At 33.8% G+C, this 18096-nt stretch overlaps 2 protein-coding genes across 6 annotated transcripts in view; both read right to left on the minus strand.

Annotated features, from left to right (window-relative positions):
- Window positions 1-8229: 8229 nt before the first annotated feature.
- On the minus strand, window positions 8230-9395 carry LOC126855950 (uncharacterized). The gene is made up of 2 exons (XM_050604069.1): window positions 9088-9395; window positions 8230-9018 (listed from the first exon to the last, which is right to left on the minus strand). The coding sequence occupies exons 1-2, from the start codon at window positions 9364-9366 to the stop codon at window positions 8803-8805; spliced, it is 495 nt and encodes a 164-aa protein (XP_050460026.1). The 5' UTR covers window positions 9367-9395; the 3' UTR covers window positions 8230-8802.
- A 2862-nt stretch (window positions 9396-12257) lies between these two features.
- The window catches only part of LOC126855930 (uncharacterized), a 32046-nt gene continuing 26207 nt past the window's right edge, over window positions 12258-18096 (minus strand). For all 5 annotated transcript variants that reach the window (XM_050604028.1, XM_050604047.1, XM_050604039.1 and 2 more), the window contains 7 exons: window positions 17324-18080; window positions 16626-16960; window positions 16377-16515; window positions 15368-16271; window positions 14621-15018; window positions 13834-14518; window positions 12258-13082 (listed from right to left, as the gene is read on the minus strand). In XM_050604028.1, the coding sequence (XP_050459985.1) occupies window positions 12946-13082; window positions 13834-14518; window positions 14621-15018; window positions 15368-16271; window positions 16377-16515; window positions 16626-16960; window positions 17324-18080 (3355 nt within the window). In that variant the 3' untranslated portion in view covers window positions 12258-12945. The remainder of the gene's footprint in view (window positions 13083-13833; window positions 14519-14620; window positions 15019-15367; window positions 16272-16376; window positions 16516-16625; window positions 16961-17323; window positions 18081-18096) is intronic.

Genomic DNA, 18096 nt, shown 5'->3' on the forward strand with positions numbered 1-18096 from the left:
TGTACTACTACAATAATATAATAGGAAAAAAGATTTGATCAAAGATAAATAAAGATAAATAAAAGAAAAACGAAAAAGAGATATATTAAGTTAAATAAAGTTAAAAAAAATAAAAGAATAATTAAATAAAATTAAATAAAGGATAAAGCTGAATAAAAATATCAATTTTAATATACATATAAATATTAAATAAAATAAATATTAAGTAAAAAATATATTATAGAAAATATAAACTCTTTTCATTAATTTTTATTACCAGAATGACCATTTTTCTCTCTCTCTCTTTCTCTTTTTTCCCCAAAACGTGACGATTCTCTTCCTTCTCTACTCGAGGGTCGATTTACAGTTACTTTGGCTAATTTCATGCACGCATGTAACACACGCACATACACACCGCATAATGTATGAGAGTGTTTATCGTTTGCATGCAAGTTCGTTTACCCCGATGTAATAATCGCCATCCCTTATCTCGCGGTTTCCCGCAGTGTTCTCGCTTTCGCGTTTCGATCACAGCGTGCCGCATCAAGATACTTTAATTCTCTGCTATGGCAAAAATTAGATATTTTTGTACACGATTAAGGTAATGGAAAAATAAAAACTAAGAGTAGCTAATTTCAAAGAAGAGAAAAAGAAATACTGTATTAATTTTTACTGTACAAATGGAAAAATAAGAAAAGATATTTGTGTGTGTGTATATATATATAGAAATCCTATAAGGTGTACTATAAACTCTGATGTAAAATTTAATTGCGATTAATGATTATACAAGATAAATAGCGGAAATATCTACTGCAGAAAAGAAGATCATTTCTCGTTTAAAAATAAGTCGAAAGTAGAAAAAGATACAATGTTCTTTGTATAAAAAGAATAAAGTGATTTATCCTGTATAAATCATTAATCGCAATTAAATTTTACACCAGAGTTTTACATATAATACACCTTATAGAATTTATATATATATATATATATATATATATATATATATATATATATACACCCACACCCACACACACACACACACACACACACATATATCTTTTCTTAATGCTTTTTTCACATCCAACTTTTTCCAGAAGTCTAAATTATTCTAATTTTTCTAATTTTTGTTGTTTGTAAACTATTCATTCTAAATGGAATATATTATATTTTTATACTTATATATGTGTGTGTGTGTGTGTGTGTGTGTGTGTGTGTGTGTGTGTGTGTGTGTGTGTGTGTGTGTGTGTGTGTGTGTGTGTGTGTGTAATATGTATGTGTGTAAATATATATAATATATGTATATTAATAATCGCTGTCGAAATTCAATATAATTATAATTACATAAGCGTAATTTATAATTATATAGGTGTAATTGATGGTCATTCATTATACTTAAAAGAGTATATATGATGTTATTAATTTTCTATATTTCAGAATCAATTTTCTAGCAAACGCAATATCGTACAAAAAAAATTATTCTATATTTAATACCTGCTTTTCCATTGTATTACATTTCCTTACTATTCTCTTATGTTTATATTTTTGATGTGCATATTTTTTATATTTTTCATAATACACATTGCATTTCTTTGTTCGTATTGATATGACTCGCCCTAGAATAATAATAAATCCATTTCTCTCTCTCTCTCTCTCTTTTTTTCTCGTTCCCTATTTACTTGGTTTCGCCTATTATACATAACGCCATGATCCTGCATTCAAACTTGGAACACATCTTCAATCGTTGAACCCTTTTTGGAGTTCACGTTTGCGTAATAAATGGGCAATTTGCCCGTAGTCTGTAACCAGTCGCTCTATTTTCATTTTAGCAAAGGCGTATTACATACAAAAATTTGCGTACCAGGTTAGAGATTGGGCCAACATCGGATTTTGACACGAATTATTTTTAGCCGAGAAGATAATGATCTTTCGTGACGATCGATCAACGTCAACGTATACATATATGTATACATACATATACACGGGCCAAGGATTTGCGAAATACCGTGACAATGACGAGGAACGTGTTGCTATGACAGTAAATCTGTTCGTCGTAAATTGGATTGACAGGGGATTGGATCAACATTGGCGAAATCAAAAAATTGTCTTTTCACGTTGCTCTACTATAATATTTTTGAGAGGCTATTAATTCATTAGTATAAAGTTACTATAGGAGGACAATCAGCTAAAAGATTATGTGATAAAAATGTATGTTTAGGAAAGAGATTCGAAAAAAGATGAAATCTTATAAAAAACGTATTGTTTGTCAAAACAGCTGATTATCTGTCATTTTTATTTTCAATTCTTGTAATCAAACAATTACGATAAGTAATATATGTATATACGTGCACTGGGCAAAATTATCAAGAACGGGCGTCTTTTTTAAACCTTTTATTCGTCGAAAAATTTAACACTTTAAAAGAATTTAAATCTATCTCTTTATTCTCTCTCGCGACAAAAAGGTGGACCTTTGCGTACCGGTTCTTGCAGGAAAAAGAAACGTATTCTCGGACAAACGAATAAACGAAGCAGGAAGCGTTTGTATTCTAAGCATCTAAGCTACCACCGATTATGATACGTAAGGGCGGATTTAATATGGTTTTCGGGAGCTACCTGTGTTACGCGGTGTGTAAGGAAGGTAGAACAAAGAAGCCTTTCTTATGTAGGAGTATATACGACGACGCGAGGGAGCACTGGGAGCATATCGTGAAAGAGGGAGCGGGGTGCGAGAGGAAGAAAACAGGAAAGATCGCCTGGACGAAGATAGCGCGGCACAAAGACGTCTCTTTTGCTACCCCGCTGAGCGCATGATATCAGCATCTTCCTCTCTCGCTCTCTTTTTCTCTTTCCTTCTTTCTTTCTCTTCTTTGCCCGTTTGGCCTGTTATTTTCGCCCTCGTCAAGAGCGCACGAAGAGAGAGTGTACGAGAGGCAAAGAGAAGCGGGCCTTACGGAAGATAAAGCTAAGAGCAGGCTCGGATTTAAGGTAAGCGAGATGTTTTCATAAAATTCTTAGATTTTTCTCTCCGTGTAATGTTGATCATAAAATATATTTTGCACCAAAAAATATTGAGATGTGTATCAGAGAATCTATATATATATATATATATATATATATATATATATATATATATATATATATATATATATATATATAATTTTTCCAAAATAAACATTGATAAGAAACAAATTTTGTTTAGAGACTGTCGTGAAGCAAGTTATATTCTTTTGATATATCTGATTCTGTGTTATCGGTTATCCATTTAAGGAAGAATTTGTTGCGCCTAATATACAATGTATTTAAAATATCGATACCGACCAAAGAGTAAAAGCACTAATAGAATAAAATCGCTGAAAAAAATTTATTCCTATAAATTATATATGTGCTTTTATTATTAGCTGCTTTTTCAAGAGAAATATCGCAGAATAAATCCGACAATTGCTTATTTTTAATAAAATTGTCCAGATCTTAATCTGGAACTTTGATATCTGTAAATCCGACTCTGGTCAAAAGAGAAAGAGAGAGAGAGAGAGAGAGAGAGAAGGATAACATAGAAAAGAAAAAAGAAAAAGAACAGCGTCATAAGAGGGGCGAGAGGCAGTAGCATGAAAAAGTAGGGATAGAGATGAAAGAGAAAAGGGAGAAGTGTGTTGGGGAAGAGTCGTAAAACGGCAAGGGAACGAAAGGCGGGTTGGACGAGAGAAAGAGAGAGGGAAGAGAACCGGAGTTGTGGAAAAAAGGGGAAAGGGGTGGGGAATAAGAGAAAGGAGATGCACGGCAAAAGAGAGAAATTGAAGTGAGCGAAGAAAGAGAAGGCAAGGAGGGGATAAAGGGAACGAAGAGAAAGAAAATATCGAAGGCGAAGAGCCGAAACGGTAGTCGTTTGTTGAGACGATCCTGCTATAAGCAGGTAGATCGATATTGACACTTCAACCTGTTTTTTATGGCCAGTCATATACGTCAAATGCGCCTTTTTGTTTGCATATTCGGCAAACGTAAACGAGATGTAAATTTTCTTATTCTTATTCTTTACAATAGATTGATCGAAGATTTCGACGAGAAATTTCGATTTCGGGATGCTCTTGATAAACTGAGACACAATAGAAATGTGTATCTTTCTTGTCATTATTAATTTATAGAATTATATTTTCGGAAATAGTGAATAAACTTTTAAGAATATACTTAAATTGTATTTCACAGATAAATTTAATTAGTTTCTTTAATCCTTATATGCAACATTTAAATTTAAATTTATATTTTATACATACGTATTGATATACGTGCACAACAATTTTTATCTAAATAAAAATTTTATAAAATATACTAATCGCACGCGAACAACTTGTACGAGTATTTGTAAATTGTAATAGCAATATAATTTAATATATGCTCCTCAAACATTTTTATCTATATAACTTAATTTTACAATTCAAAACATATTGTAAAATAATTTTTACAAATATATGCCTGTCAAAAAAATTAAATTTTTCTGATTATAGGACACAATATGAGCAAAGTTAGTAGCAAAAATAAAGACCACTACAAAAAATAACAGAGATGATAGATTAAAGAAAGAAATCTTTGAGTAGAGATGTTCAGAAAGAAAGCAATCTACGGTATATATTTGGAGCGTTGGGATGGGGAAGACAAGTATTCAACTGGAAACACGAACAAATTCCAAAAAATCATAAAGATTATGATAAGAATTGTTAAGACTGTACACAATAGGAATTAAAGTACAATACCGGCGATTTTGATAGGGTAGAAACCATGAGAAAAGTATTTCTCGGGACACACAGAACACTCTGGTTAATTTTTGCGACTGGAGAAGACAATTTCCAACGAAATCACAAACATTTACAATCACAAACTTTTATATATAATTGTCAGAGAAAATTTGTAAAATATTTTATACACGTTTTATACACGTATATTTCATTATTATTTTTGTTTTTACATGTGCAAATACAAGAGATCTAAACGGTAAATTTTGTTCATATTGTGTTCTATAATCAGGAAAATCCAATTTTTTTTTTTGTTTTACAAAAATATATTTGTAAAAAATTATTTTACCATATGTTTTGAAGTAATAAAATTGTTACATAGATGGATAAAAAAATGTTTGCATATACTGAAATTTATTCCCTATTTGTCTCCTATTGTATATACATATATGATTAGTACAAATCTCATTAAAAAAATCTAAAATTTTATTAGTATTTCGTTTGCTATAGTAAGAAACATACAAGTCTCTTTCGCTCGATATTTTATCCATATATAAGAGAAGAAAATTTTCTGCACCAATCGGTATAGTTCTGTCCCTACGAATAGGGTGCCGAAATATCTAGACCCCGCTGTGATCAACAGTATGGTTGCACGGGAAACGACAGGGGAGAAGAGAAACGAGATGGTAGGGAACGAGTGGTAGGAACACGGTGGAACAGTTCATCGCAGGAGCAACAAGGACGGATATATATGATGTCGATGCATGAGACAAGGACACTATTCGCCCGTGGAATATTCCGCTGAACTCCGAAGCGGGACCATGCAGGATTGCTTGACAAAGAGTGAGAGAGAAAGGGGAAATTGAAAGAGAGGGCGGAGAGGAGGGGAGAGAGAAAAACCCCGAGAGTTAATGTTCCATACGGAACTACACTAAACCTAGTGAGAGAGACACGAATCCGCATTTTGTGGAAGCGCTTTCTCTTCTCGTAGGAGAATTATATAAAAATATAAAAAGTGTTAATAAAAAGTATTTTAAAAATATCGTAGAGAAATAAAAATCCTCATTATTGATTAATAATTTGATTTAAAAGTTTAAGAACGCCCTATTTTTTGATAAATTTAATATTATTGATGTGTTGTATATGATACAAAAATGACTTGTATATATTTATTTTTTATTTGTAAAAATGAAAGAAAACGAGATAATTGACGTGACGTAAAGATCTGATTATTTATATGATTGATATATCAAACTCAATGAAATTACATCGACTTCAATCTCTGATTATGGTTGATTAAATGGTTGATTTTGTTAATAATCCCGATGGTAACTTGATCCATTTCTGACTTGTTCAATTTTAGCTGCTTAAACAGACAAAGAATATTATTGTATATATGTATATGTATACACACAAAAGTAATATGCATTGATGAAATAAAGTTAATAAAGTTTAAAGTAAAATAATATTGGCTGACATTAATTATCTTTTTCTGTTTATATTTAGTTATAGAGATATGCATATATAGATTGATTTAGACTTAGAAAACCATCGTACTGTAAGCGGTACAATTGTACCAGTTTTTATTAAGTAAAACCGATATATACATGCTGATACTTGTTCAATAAAATTTTGTAAACCTGACCTATATAAATGTGAAAAGAAAATGCAAAACATTTTTCAGTGTAAATTTATAAAAATTGAAATTGTGCTAGTATTATGCTCGTTTTATTTTTTATTATAATATTGCTGTTATACATTATATAAATTATTTACTTGTTCGTTTTCCATTGGGAGGAACATTTTGTAAAATTATACTTTTTCAAATCCAAATTATATTATGATGAAAATGTAGATCTCTTCGCAAACTTCTCTAAATCGGTCTCAACTGCGTTTGAAAATATCGTGGAGACAACATGGTGGACGCGCGCATTTGCGATCCATATATATATATATATATATATAGCTTCTATGTATTATAATTATATTATTGTACACAGTAAAAGTCTGTTGCTCTGTGTCCGTATTCTACAGATGTGATTCATGATCCATTCCATTTTGAGCGCGGCGCTCTCAAATATGATATATAATGAACGCGTCGATCTAACTTTGTAGCGCGCTTAAACGCGCATGCGCGATTCGGTGAGGTAGCTTCTCTCGTGTGCGCGATCAGAATGTCGAAAAGATGATCAATTACACTCCCGATTTATATCTTAATTAAAGCGTCACCAACAATCGTTTACAATTTTCAATTCATATTCGCGCGACACACGACGTGGTTCACTTCGACAAGGGGAACGTGAAAATTATCGTGCGATCGAACCGCGAGCCGCGAGTCTGATGAACGCGTTCATATTGCAGTTTGCAAGACGGCGCTGTGCAGAAACATGACCGCGCATGCGCGTGTCGATCTGCGCGCTACCTATGTGATTTGCACACTGAATGCGATCTCGATATCGTCAAAAAATAATTTATCTTCAAGCATCTGGAATTTCTTTTATAACGATACAACATTTCACTTAGCGCACGTGATACTCAAGTATATTTAAAATTCTTTTAGCAATAACGCGTAGCAATTTTTTACAAATGAAATAGGCGATGTTATTGTATATAATTTTTGGAATAAATACGGCGGGAACGATGACTGCACTGCGCTTGTTATTTTTATGCTCAAGATTGCGTTCCAAAATCTACTTGTCAAAAACCAATCGGAAGATCACCAACCAAAGATCTCTTTGTTCTAATTGATCGATTAAACGCTATTCAACGAATAATAAAGCGACCAATCGGAACAAAGAAATCTTTATTCCGACAAGTAGATTTTGGAACGCAATACTAGTCTTGTTCTTTAACTGTGCGCTTGCCTTTTCGCGTCGTGCTATATATTTATTTTAAGTTGCAATCGCGTATTTGATTCGAAAGTTGCTACGGAAGGATTGCGAAAAATGTATCCAAGAGTATCACGATAAACGTGCCGATATATCTCGAATTATTTATTATGATATAGAATTAAAATTTGATAACCAATCACTTTTTGATGATACGAAAATCGCGCATTTAACGTGAAGGTAAAACGTAGATAGCTCGTAGATCGGATGCACGCATGCGCGGTATCCATGACCGCGTAGAGCGTAGAGATTTGCCGCGTCGCAATTTGCAATTTGCAATCATTTGCAACTTGCAAACACATTTGTTCGGACTCGCGATTCGATCGCGTTATATTTTTCGCGTTTTCCTTGTCGAAGCAAACGGCGCGCCGCGAACACTGATTGAGAGTTTCGGGTAATTGTTAGGCGACGCATTAATTGTATGGCGACGGTATTTAAACTTGAACAAAGTCGTCGTTTGTCAAAATCAGCTCGTTTGACTATTACGTGTGTCGTTCGTGTGTTTCGCTCGCGAAGTGCTCGTGAAAAGTGTCGACGAATCGTCGCGAATGATTGTTAATGAAGTGACGCGACGTGATAATCAGTTCATCATCTCTTTTATAATGAATGAAATGATGTATAAGAGACATTTGGTGAGTGAAATTATTACTTTTACATTCGCATGAGTAATCGCATGCAACAATGTTCGGGAAAGTGTTGGGAATTGCGAAAAACATGGGAGCCTTTATCATTTCGCGTGAGCGCAATTGCGATTTGCATAAACTATTTTCAACATTTGTTTCGTTATGACAATTCTCATGATTTCATTTCATAATTTGTTATTTTGCGTCGTGAATTATGCGCTAGATATTAAATATTTTGAAGCCATTATCTCTCTCATGATTACAATAATTTATAATTCAAAGTTATAATATCGTTTATAATAAATAAATAATTATATGCATATACATCTTATTTATTACTTACAAAATAGTTGCGAGCAGTTTATTGGCATTTCCGTTACTTTTCATTACTATTTCTACTTTATTGCTCAAACCGATGATTTTCTACAAACTATATATAAAAAAAATACAAGCGCTTCTCTGGATTGAATTTATCTCTTTTTAGCAACAGAATACGTATATTGTAATCGTAAAATCTCTATGTAAATCTATTTTCTCTTTTAATTAAAATATCACACAGTTATTAATTACGGATCCGTACCGATCTTTGTGTTACTTAATCCGTTCGTTTTTACGGCGCGATGCACCTTTCGCGCAAGGGGCCTTGCAATAACTCGACGATTTTTGAATTGTAATTAATTTTTCGTATCGTCCGTATATCGTTGGGACTCGCGATACTCGAGCACTCTTAGCAACCGGTGAGGGTGTCTCATCATCCGGTGACCAATCGTCTGGTATTCCTTCATCGTCGTATGGCAGATGCGCCCACTAAAACAGTCGTAAAAATGACATGCCATTTAATTTGTTATATTTTGTTCTCTATTTCTTTTCATTTACCTGAAACGCGCGCATCCAAGCCTCGTGAGCGCAATTAACAACGAAACCATAGACCTTTCTCCGCAAATAACCTTCGTAAATCGCATCCTCGGCCGATCGGATTATTTCTTCGCGTATGGAGCCAATGATATGGCTGACACATTCGTCCTCTATTATCTCTTGCCATTTCATCCATGGAATTCGAGAGGGAGGAGGCGAAAATTCTCCGCGGCTCCCAGCATAGACGTGCGAGCTGGACAACGAACTCGCATCGTTGTTGCGTCGCGGAATTTTTGGCATTTTTCCACGCGTTTCTAGAATACTTTTCTCTTTAATGCTTATAATAAAGGTAAAACATTAACATTATGCTAATAAAATTATTAAGTTAAATTAAATTTTTTTTTTCACCGCGTGACATGAAACACGTTATAAAGAATTGACTTGTTAAAATATAAGAGAATCTCTGAAATGGAAAAGGGAAATCTTTAAATGTGGAATTTATTTTTAAAATATTGCGTCCTCTAGCGAGTTATTTATGCGTTTCCATTTTACCATTACGCATTGAAGCAAAAGTTTGAATCTTCAAAGATTATATCGAACAGAATTAATTCGCATTTGGATTTTGGTCGATAAAGATACTTGTTATTGTTTTTAATTTAAATTATACACACAATGAAATATTATTATGTGTAAATTGAGAAAATAGGTAAGAAAAAATAAACTATAAAACTATAAACAAAAAATCAAAGCCGATATTGCTCGTAACATTCAATATATATTTATTGTCTCAAGATATTGTGTGTATTGAAATTTACAATAGTATAAATAATAAGATAAATTTAGGGCGCGTTATTATATAATAGAAATAAGCCATGTCTAAATATGAATCATCAACTCTATTTTTCATTAATAATAAATTACTTTTTAATGACAAATTCCTAATTTAAGGCCTAGCTGTTGATTTGTTATTTCTTTTTTTTCGAAACTATGAATCTTACAAAACTGATTAGTAATTAAAAGCACTAATAAAAATTTTTTCTTAAAACGACGCTCCTAAAAGTGCAATTTTATAGATGTAATTTTACACAATATTTTTTAGTTCGAAAAAATGTTAACTCATTCGCTCGATTAAATTCTATTCATCGATAATCCTTTAACCGATTACCGCCACTTTATTTCACGCTATTTAAGTCTAAATATGGATTCACTGTTATATTATTTTTCTAATAACAATATTTTAAATTAAAATTGAGCTCATGATCCAATTTAATGTTTAATTAAAAGTTTGGATTATCTGTTATTTAATTATTCAATAAAATGATGAATTATAGTAATATTGTTTATATTTGTATAGATCATATTTAATTTTTATTTTACATAATTAACTTCTCTTTTTTAATTTCCTTTTTTATCCGTTTTCTCCATATTTATTGTACCTGTCTTTAATACATACACAAATATATCTTACAACATCACAAGATATACTACAAGAAACGCCATAATTTATTTAATTAAGGAACAATCGATTTATTAAGATGTTTAGAATTTAAATCGGTTAACGGATTAAACGATCATTTCCTCTTTACTTACAATCAGTTCAGCAGTGAATTAATTGATAGAATTATCAATAGAATTTCAATGAACGACGTATATATAATACATGTGCTACATTGTCCTCTTATTATTTACGCTATTCTATCATCTTTTTTGATAATTTGTGTACACTTTTTCGATAATACGAGTGGATTTATAATGATATGCTAGGCAACCTAGACTCGAATGCCTAGGATCGAAACCAAACGCCAAAAATATAAATATACATTATATACTGACAATGAATTAAAAACAAGCATATTAATAAAAGTATTCGTATATCATAATTTTCTTTATAGCAATCAACTTTGCATCCTATATGAAAAGAAGAAAAATATCTTTAAATAATAAATCAAACATACTATTTTTTAATAAAACTCTTTTTGTTTAAAGTAAATAGTTCGTGAAATATCTAAATTTTCAGATTTTTTTCTAAAAAATATTCGTTGATAGCTGGTGAAAATGGGATGACAAAATATGCTGAAAAAGTACATATTTTCTTTAATTGTAAAAAATAGTTTTTCTATACTGCTAAATAATAAACGTCGCAAATACATTGTTCGTAGCCAGCCAAAGGTTTATAAATAATGCATCAACAGTTTAATTAATATTAAATGAGTTCATGTATCATTATGTATATAACTATATAATAAAATGAGATTCACAGAAATGAAAACAATGATGCATAAATATATTTATTGAATAATGTTTTATATATATTTATTGAATAATGCTTTATATATATTTATATGAATTCTCTCTGTGTTCTTATATTCTCTATAAAAATTTACTAATAAAAATATAGAAAATAAAATATGGCGGTATATACGAATACTTTTTGTACTTCGTAAGCTTCATTAATAATTACAATCAAACATTTCTGGTTTCATTAAAGAATAAATTTACAATTGTGTTTAAATAATTATAATTAACTGCATACAATATTAATTGAGAATATTATTTTTTCGTATATTCAGAAAGCTAAAAACATTTAAAAATTGCATATAGGCGTATTTTATAAATAATACTTTAATGAAACAGTTTTCTCTCTTTATTTTATTTTTAATAGATTTGTAATTGCGTGTGTTAAATAGAATCGTTCAATTGACAAAGTATACCTTCTAATATAAATTCGCGCGTGTATTTATGTAGATCCTGCTACAACTCTCTTCGATATCTTTCGCCATATTCGAAGCTCTAATTCTTTCGTATGTGATTAATTTTAATTGGACGAACGAAATGCTTACGTTAGACGATTTCACTACGTTATGAAGGAATTACATTTACTTCCCGTTACTGGTACGGAGAGATTCGTGCCATAAAATTATCTTACTTTATTTCTCGTTTCTCACTTGATTATCACATTCTCAGATTGAGGTTTTAGAATCTTTCGATTCTTGGATCTTCGAATGTTTTTAGGAACTTTGTAGTCCCTTGAATTTTCAGTTTGATGCGCCCTCTTATAAATATTGCAGACTTTTGGATTTCTGAATCTGCAAATATTATGATTTATTAAATTTTGGCAATCTAAAATCTCTTACATGTACAATTTTCCATTTGATCAATGTTGGATTTTCGTCATATGTCAGGCAAGTGTCTTTTCATTTCCTCTTTCTTTTTTTTTTTTTTTTTTAATTATAGGATTTCTCGATCTCTATATTCTTAAATTCTTGATTTTCGATTCTTGCTAAAAGTTCTTGAATTCTTGAACTTAGACATGTTTCTTGCATCTACAGGTGTGTGTTAGAATCTTTAACTCGTTGAATTCTTCAATTTTTATATTTTTATATTTTTGGAATCCCTGGAACTTTTTTTTACTTCTCTAATGTTTTCGTTGTTAGACTTTTAAATTCGAAAAATTTATAGATCCTTGGATATCGGAAAATTGAATACAAGAATTTCCCGATCTCTAGGTTTTTAGCAGAAAGATAATTTTTTTTTGAATATTTAAATCTCTCTTAAAAATTTATAATTATTTGTTCTAAGAGAAAATTCTTTAATCTCCGCATGCTGGGAGCTATAGATTATTGGATTGTTAGAAGTTTAATTTTTATTTCCGATTTACATTTCTCGAATCCCTATTTTCTGAACTCTATAATTCTAGATTCGTATCTCCTTGGATTCTTGGAATTTTCAAATCCTTAGATCTCGGACCTTGCATCCTTAGATCTTCAAGGACTCTCCTCCTGCCTCCTAATAGTCGATACGATCCTTTTCTCGTGGTACATACACACGGTGGATCTTTTTGTTTTCTAACTGGAAGACCAACATCCGTCACGAAGATCCTTAAGCGCTAACGCCGGTTATGACACCTCCGCTTCCAGGAAGGCCGGTTTCTCCCATCAAGGCCAAATCGATTTCCTTCGCGGCTAATCGCCCTTCTGTGATCGCCCATACTACGAGAGACTGTCCACGTCTGCAATCTATTTTAAAAAATATTTATATTAATAAAATTGAAATTAGTTGTAAAAGGCTGAAGTTTTTTTTTTGATGTATATAAAAAACTTTACTTTTACAACTAACTGGAAATTAATACTTATTTATTTATATTTATATTTTATTAATACAGTCTTAATTAATAACAATTTTTGTAATCAAAAATGCACAAAAACAAAACGTATAACACAAAACGTACAACACAACAAACTTGATGTTATGGTTGTACCATAACATCAAGTATTTAAGAAAGCAATATATATAAGATTAAAGTCCGATTGCATAAATGTTATTTTGATTTTAAGCAAGACCTAAAACTTTTGGTTTTTGACAATAATGTTATTTGGTTTTCGGCTTTAGATTTTCGGTTTTAGACTATAAGTTAATCAACGATAAATTAATAAAAAAATTATAATCTAAAGTTTTTTAAATTTCGCTTAAAACTAAAATAGCCATGCAATCTGGCCTAAAAAATTTTTTTAATTTGACAACAGATTTAGAAATTATTGATGCGAAAATTTGTCAATCGTATTTTTTTAGTAAAGTTAAAAATACAAACTAGACTTTAAAAAAATATTTTTTGATTTATATAATTTTCTTTCTCTTCTCTTCTCTTCTCTTCTCTCTCTCTCCTCTCTCTCTCTCTCTCTCTCTCTCTCTCTCTCTCTCTCTCTTGTGTAATTTATAATTTTATACAAAAATATATATTTAGCATGTATGCAAATATTCTATACTAACCGCCTGCCGCGTATATTCCGGGTAAATTAGTACTATATTTTCCAGCTGGAGTTTTATAATTTCCCCTTTCGTCCAACTGGGCATTCAATTCCGTGGCGATATATTTTTCAGGGCCGAGAAAGCCCATAGCGAGCAACACTAAATCGCACTTGTATACCTTCTCCGAATTCGGCATCTCATCCATCTTCCATCGGCCATTTTCGTCTTTTCGCCACTCGACGGACACCGTCCTGATGCCACACACGTGGCCCTTTCCATCATCCAGAAATTCTTTGCTTAACGTGCTATATCTACGCGGATCTCGACCGAATTTCAAGGCTACTTCCTCGTGACCGTAATCCACCTTGAATACACGCGGGAACTGAGGCCACGGGTTATCCTTGCCCCTCTGAGCTGGCGGTTCGGGCAAAATTTCAAAGGTCGTGATCGTCTTTGCGCCCTGACGTAGCGAAGTTGCTATGCAATCGCATCCGGTGTCGCCGCCACCTATGATGACTACATCCTTATCTTTGGCTATCAGCCGCATGTCGAGTGGCGTCGCGTTACCCATCTGTTTTTTCTGCCAATGTTCCAAGAAACTCACGGCAAAATGAATTCCCTCCAGCTGCCGGCCGGGAATCGGCAAATCCCGCGGCCATGTCGCTCCTGTAGTTAACAATACTACGTCGTATTGCTCTTGAAGTTGCTGCAAAACATAAAATCGTTATTGAAAATTTATTTATCGAGTGTGTATCATATAATACGCATAATGCTATGAAAAGAAGTGTCATCATATGCGTTTACTTACATGCATTGTAACATCTTTGCCAACGTCAACATTCGTTCTGAAAATAATTCCCTCCGCGGCTAGAAGAGAAACTCTTCTTTGAACGATCTCTTTGGAAAGCTTCATTGTTGGTATGCCATATTGAAGCAGACCGCCAATTCTATCGTTTCTCTCGAATACAGTTACTGTATGACCTGCTTTGTTTAATTGATGAGCAGCAGCTAATCCTGCGGGACCGGATCCCACCACTGCAACTTTTCGTCCGGTTTTTCTGGTCGGCGGATGAGGAACGATCCAACCCTGTTCAAACGCGTGATCGATTATCGCGCACTCGATATTCTTGATCGTCACAGGTGGTTCGGAGATACCTAGGACGCACGCGCCTTCGCATGGTGCAGGACAGACTCTTCCGGTGAATTCTAGATTATTTCATCAAATAGTTAAACACAATTATCTATATAATGGATTAATTGAAGTAATAAGTGAAAAAAGAATTTAAAAAAAGATTCAGGCTTTAAAAATATATAAAAAAAAAATTTTGTTAAGTAATAAATTGATATTTATGATGAATATATCAAAGTCTGAGCTTTGTATAAAGAGTAGACTTTGATATATTCTTCATCATAAATATCAATTTATTACTTAACAAAATTTTTTTATTTATAGACTTAATGTTTCTTATAGAATGTTTAAAAAAAAAAACAATCTATCTTCACAAAATTGGCAAGATTTATATTTAGCAAGAAAATTCTCGTAAAATCATCTCACCGGGAAAATTATTAGTTTGCAATAGTTGATTGAGGGCCTCCTTCCAGTTTTGATGGAATACGAGATCGTTCCACTTTGGAATAATGTTGCCTAATGGGCAACCATGACTGCTTTGGCAGAACGGAACGCCGCACTCCATGCACCTTGCAGCTTGCACTCGCAAAGTCTTCCTGATACCTTGGAAGTTGTAGATCTCATTCCAGTCCTCTATACGCTTCTCCGCTGGTCTGTACATGACCTTTTGCCTCGAATATTTCATAAAGCCCTTGATTTTATCCAGTTTACGCTGCGCCATCTCCGCATCCTCTATCGCATCTTCTATGTCTTTGATCTTATTCGTCACTTGTGCGTCACCGTTAATTATATTAGGCGTTTGATGCTTGGCTTCTTCTAACTGTTTGAGAGCTCGTTGATATTCGTATGGGAAAACTTTGACGAATCTCGTGGTCGGTTCTGGCCATGTGGCAAGCAAATCCTGCGCAATCAACGAGCCGGTCTTTTCGATGAATTCTTCCAGTAATTGCTTTACATAAGCGATTTCCTTGGGATTGTTGAGCGGCAGTAACTCTACCATTTCAGGGTTGCACTTGCTCTTGAAGGAGCCATCTACGTCCAAAACATACGCGATTCCGCCGGACATTCCAGCAGCAAAGTTTCTACCGGTAAGACCCAAAATCAGAGCGCAACCGCCAGTCATGTATTCGCAACCATGATCGCCCACACCTTCTACCACGACGATTGCCCCACTGTTACGTACGCTGAATCTCTCGGCGGCGATGCCACGGAAGTAAGCCTTTCCAGAAGTAGCACCGTAAAGACAAACATTCCCGACGATCACGTTCGCTTCCGAATTGAACTCAGAGTCCTTCGGTGGATATATGACAATTTCACCTCCGCAGAGACCCTGCGAGTGAATATAGTACGATGAATATATGTATACGATAAAATTATACGTATATAAAGTTTTTTATAAATTTGAAAATTGAAGAAGTTCGCACGCGACATTTACCTTGCCGACGTAATCATTGGCATCACCTTCAAGGGTGACGTGTATACCTTTGGCCATAAAAGCGCAGAAACTCTGGCCTGCAGAGCCTTGCATTTTGATGTTGATACTATGTTCGGGTAATCCAGCTTCTCCGAATCGTCTGTAAAGTAATTGTAAGATAAAAAAAAAAGAATAATAAGATCGTAAAATAATTTGATCAATGATAAAAAGTGCTGAATAAATTTTGCATAAAAAAATTAAAAAACTTACTTGGCTACATGATAACTCAATGTCGATCCAAACGCCCTGCACTCGTTGTTAATGTTCATCTCGACGTCGATTCGAGTTTGTTCTCCATTCAGAAGGGGTTCAGCCAATTGAATCAGTTTATTATCGAGTCTATTCTCCAGTTGAAAATCTTGTTTCAAAGTGCCACCTCTAATATTCACGCCGGGTCTCAAGTCCAGCGCGTTTCGCAGAATATGGCTGAGATTCAGGGTCTTGGCTTTTTCAATAGTAATGTCATCGCGTACCTTGAGGAGATCCGTTCGTCCAATCAGATCTTGAAATTTGCGGATGCCCAAATTGGCCATGTGCGAACGTACCTATAAAAATGTCAACGATTAAAGAGATTAAGTAGAAATAAATCATGATATATGTTGAAATAATACTTATTTGTATATATAAATTAAAGTATGTGTGTGTAGTGTATATATATATATATATATGTATATATATATATATATATATATATATATATATATATATATTTAATATTTTATTGCTGCAATTTTATAATGTAAGAAATATAATATAGTTCAATTATAATTTCGAAAATAAAAAGAGATTTAAAAATGCAAATAAAAAAACATAAATATAATATCAGATGAAACGAGATATAAACGGATAAGCAAAGCAAAAACTAAACGATATAAACGAAAAGATGCTAAAAAATAAAAGTATCATACCTCTTCAGCGAGTGCGAAGAAGAAATTGATGACATGTTCCGGCTTGCCCTCGAATTTTTTCCTTAATATCGGATCCTGAGTAGCGATTCCCACCGGGCAGGTGTTTAAATGGCATTTTCTCATCATGGTGCAGCCCATAGCGATCAATGGGGCAGTGCTGAAGCCAAATTCGTCCGCGCCAAGCAGTGCAGCCACCACAATGTCAAAACCAGTGCGCAACTGACCATCCGCCTGGACGATTATACGCGATCTCAAATTGTTTAGGGTGAGCACTTGGTGCGTCTCGGCGATACCTAGCTCCCAGGGTAATCCGGCGTACTTGATACCGGTCCAGCTACTGGCGCCGGTGCCGCCGTCATGGCCAGATATCACCACATGTTCAGCCTTGCCTTTGGCGACGCCAGCGGCGACTACGCCAACTCCGACTTCAGATACAAGCTTGACGGAGATACGGGCGTTCGGATTGGCACATTTGAGGTCGTAGATGAGTTCAGCCAGATCCTCGATCGAGTAAATGTCGTGATGCGGCGGCGGCGAGATCAAACCTACTCCGGGTACCGAATGTCTGGTAGCGGCAATCTCCGCGGTGACCTTATAACCAGGCAGCTCGCCACCTTCGCCGGGTTTCGCACCCTGCGCCATCTTAATCTGCAGATCGTCCGCATTCGCCAAGTAACTGGCAGTCACGCCGAACCGGCCGCTCGCTACCTGCTTAATAGACGAGCGCTTGCTAAATTCCGGATCTTGGTTTAGATACCTGTTGAATATTAATT

The sequence above is a fragment of the Cataglyphis hispanica genome, chromosome 2, assembly GCF_021464435.1.
Source record: "Cataglyphis hispanica isolate Lineage 1 chromosome 2, ULB_Chis1_1.0, whole genome shotgun sequence".
NCBI lineage: Eukaryota > Metazoa > Arthropoda > Insecta > Hymenoptera > Formicidae > Cataglyphis > Cataglyphis hispanica.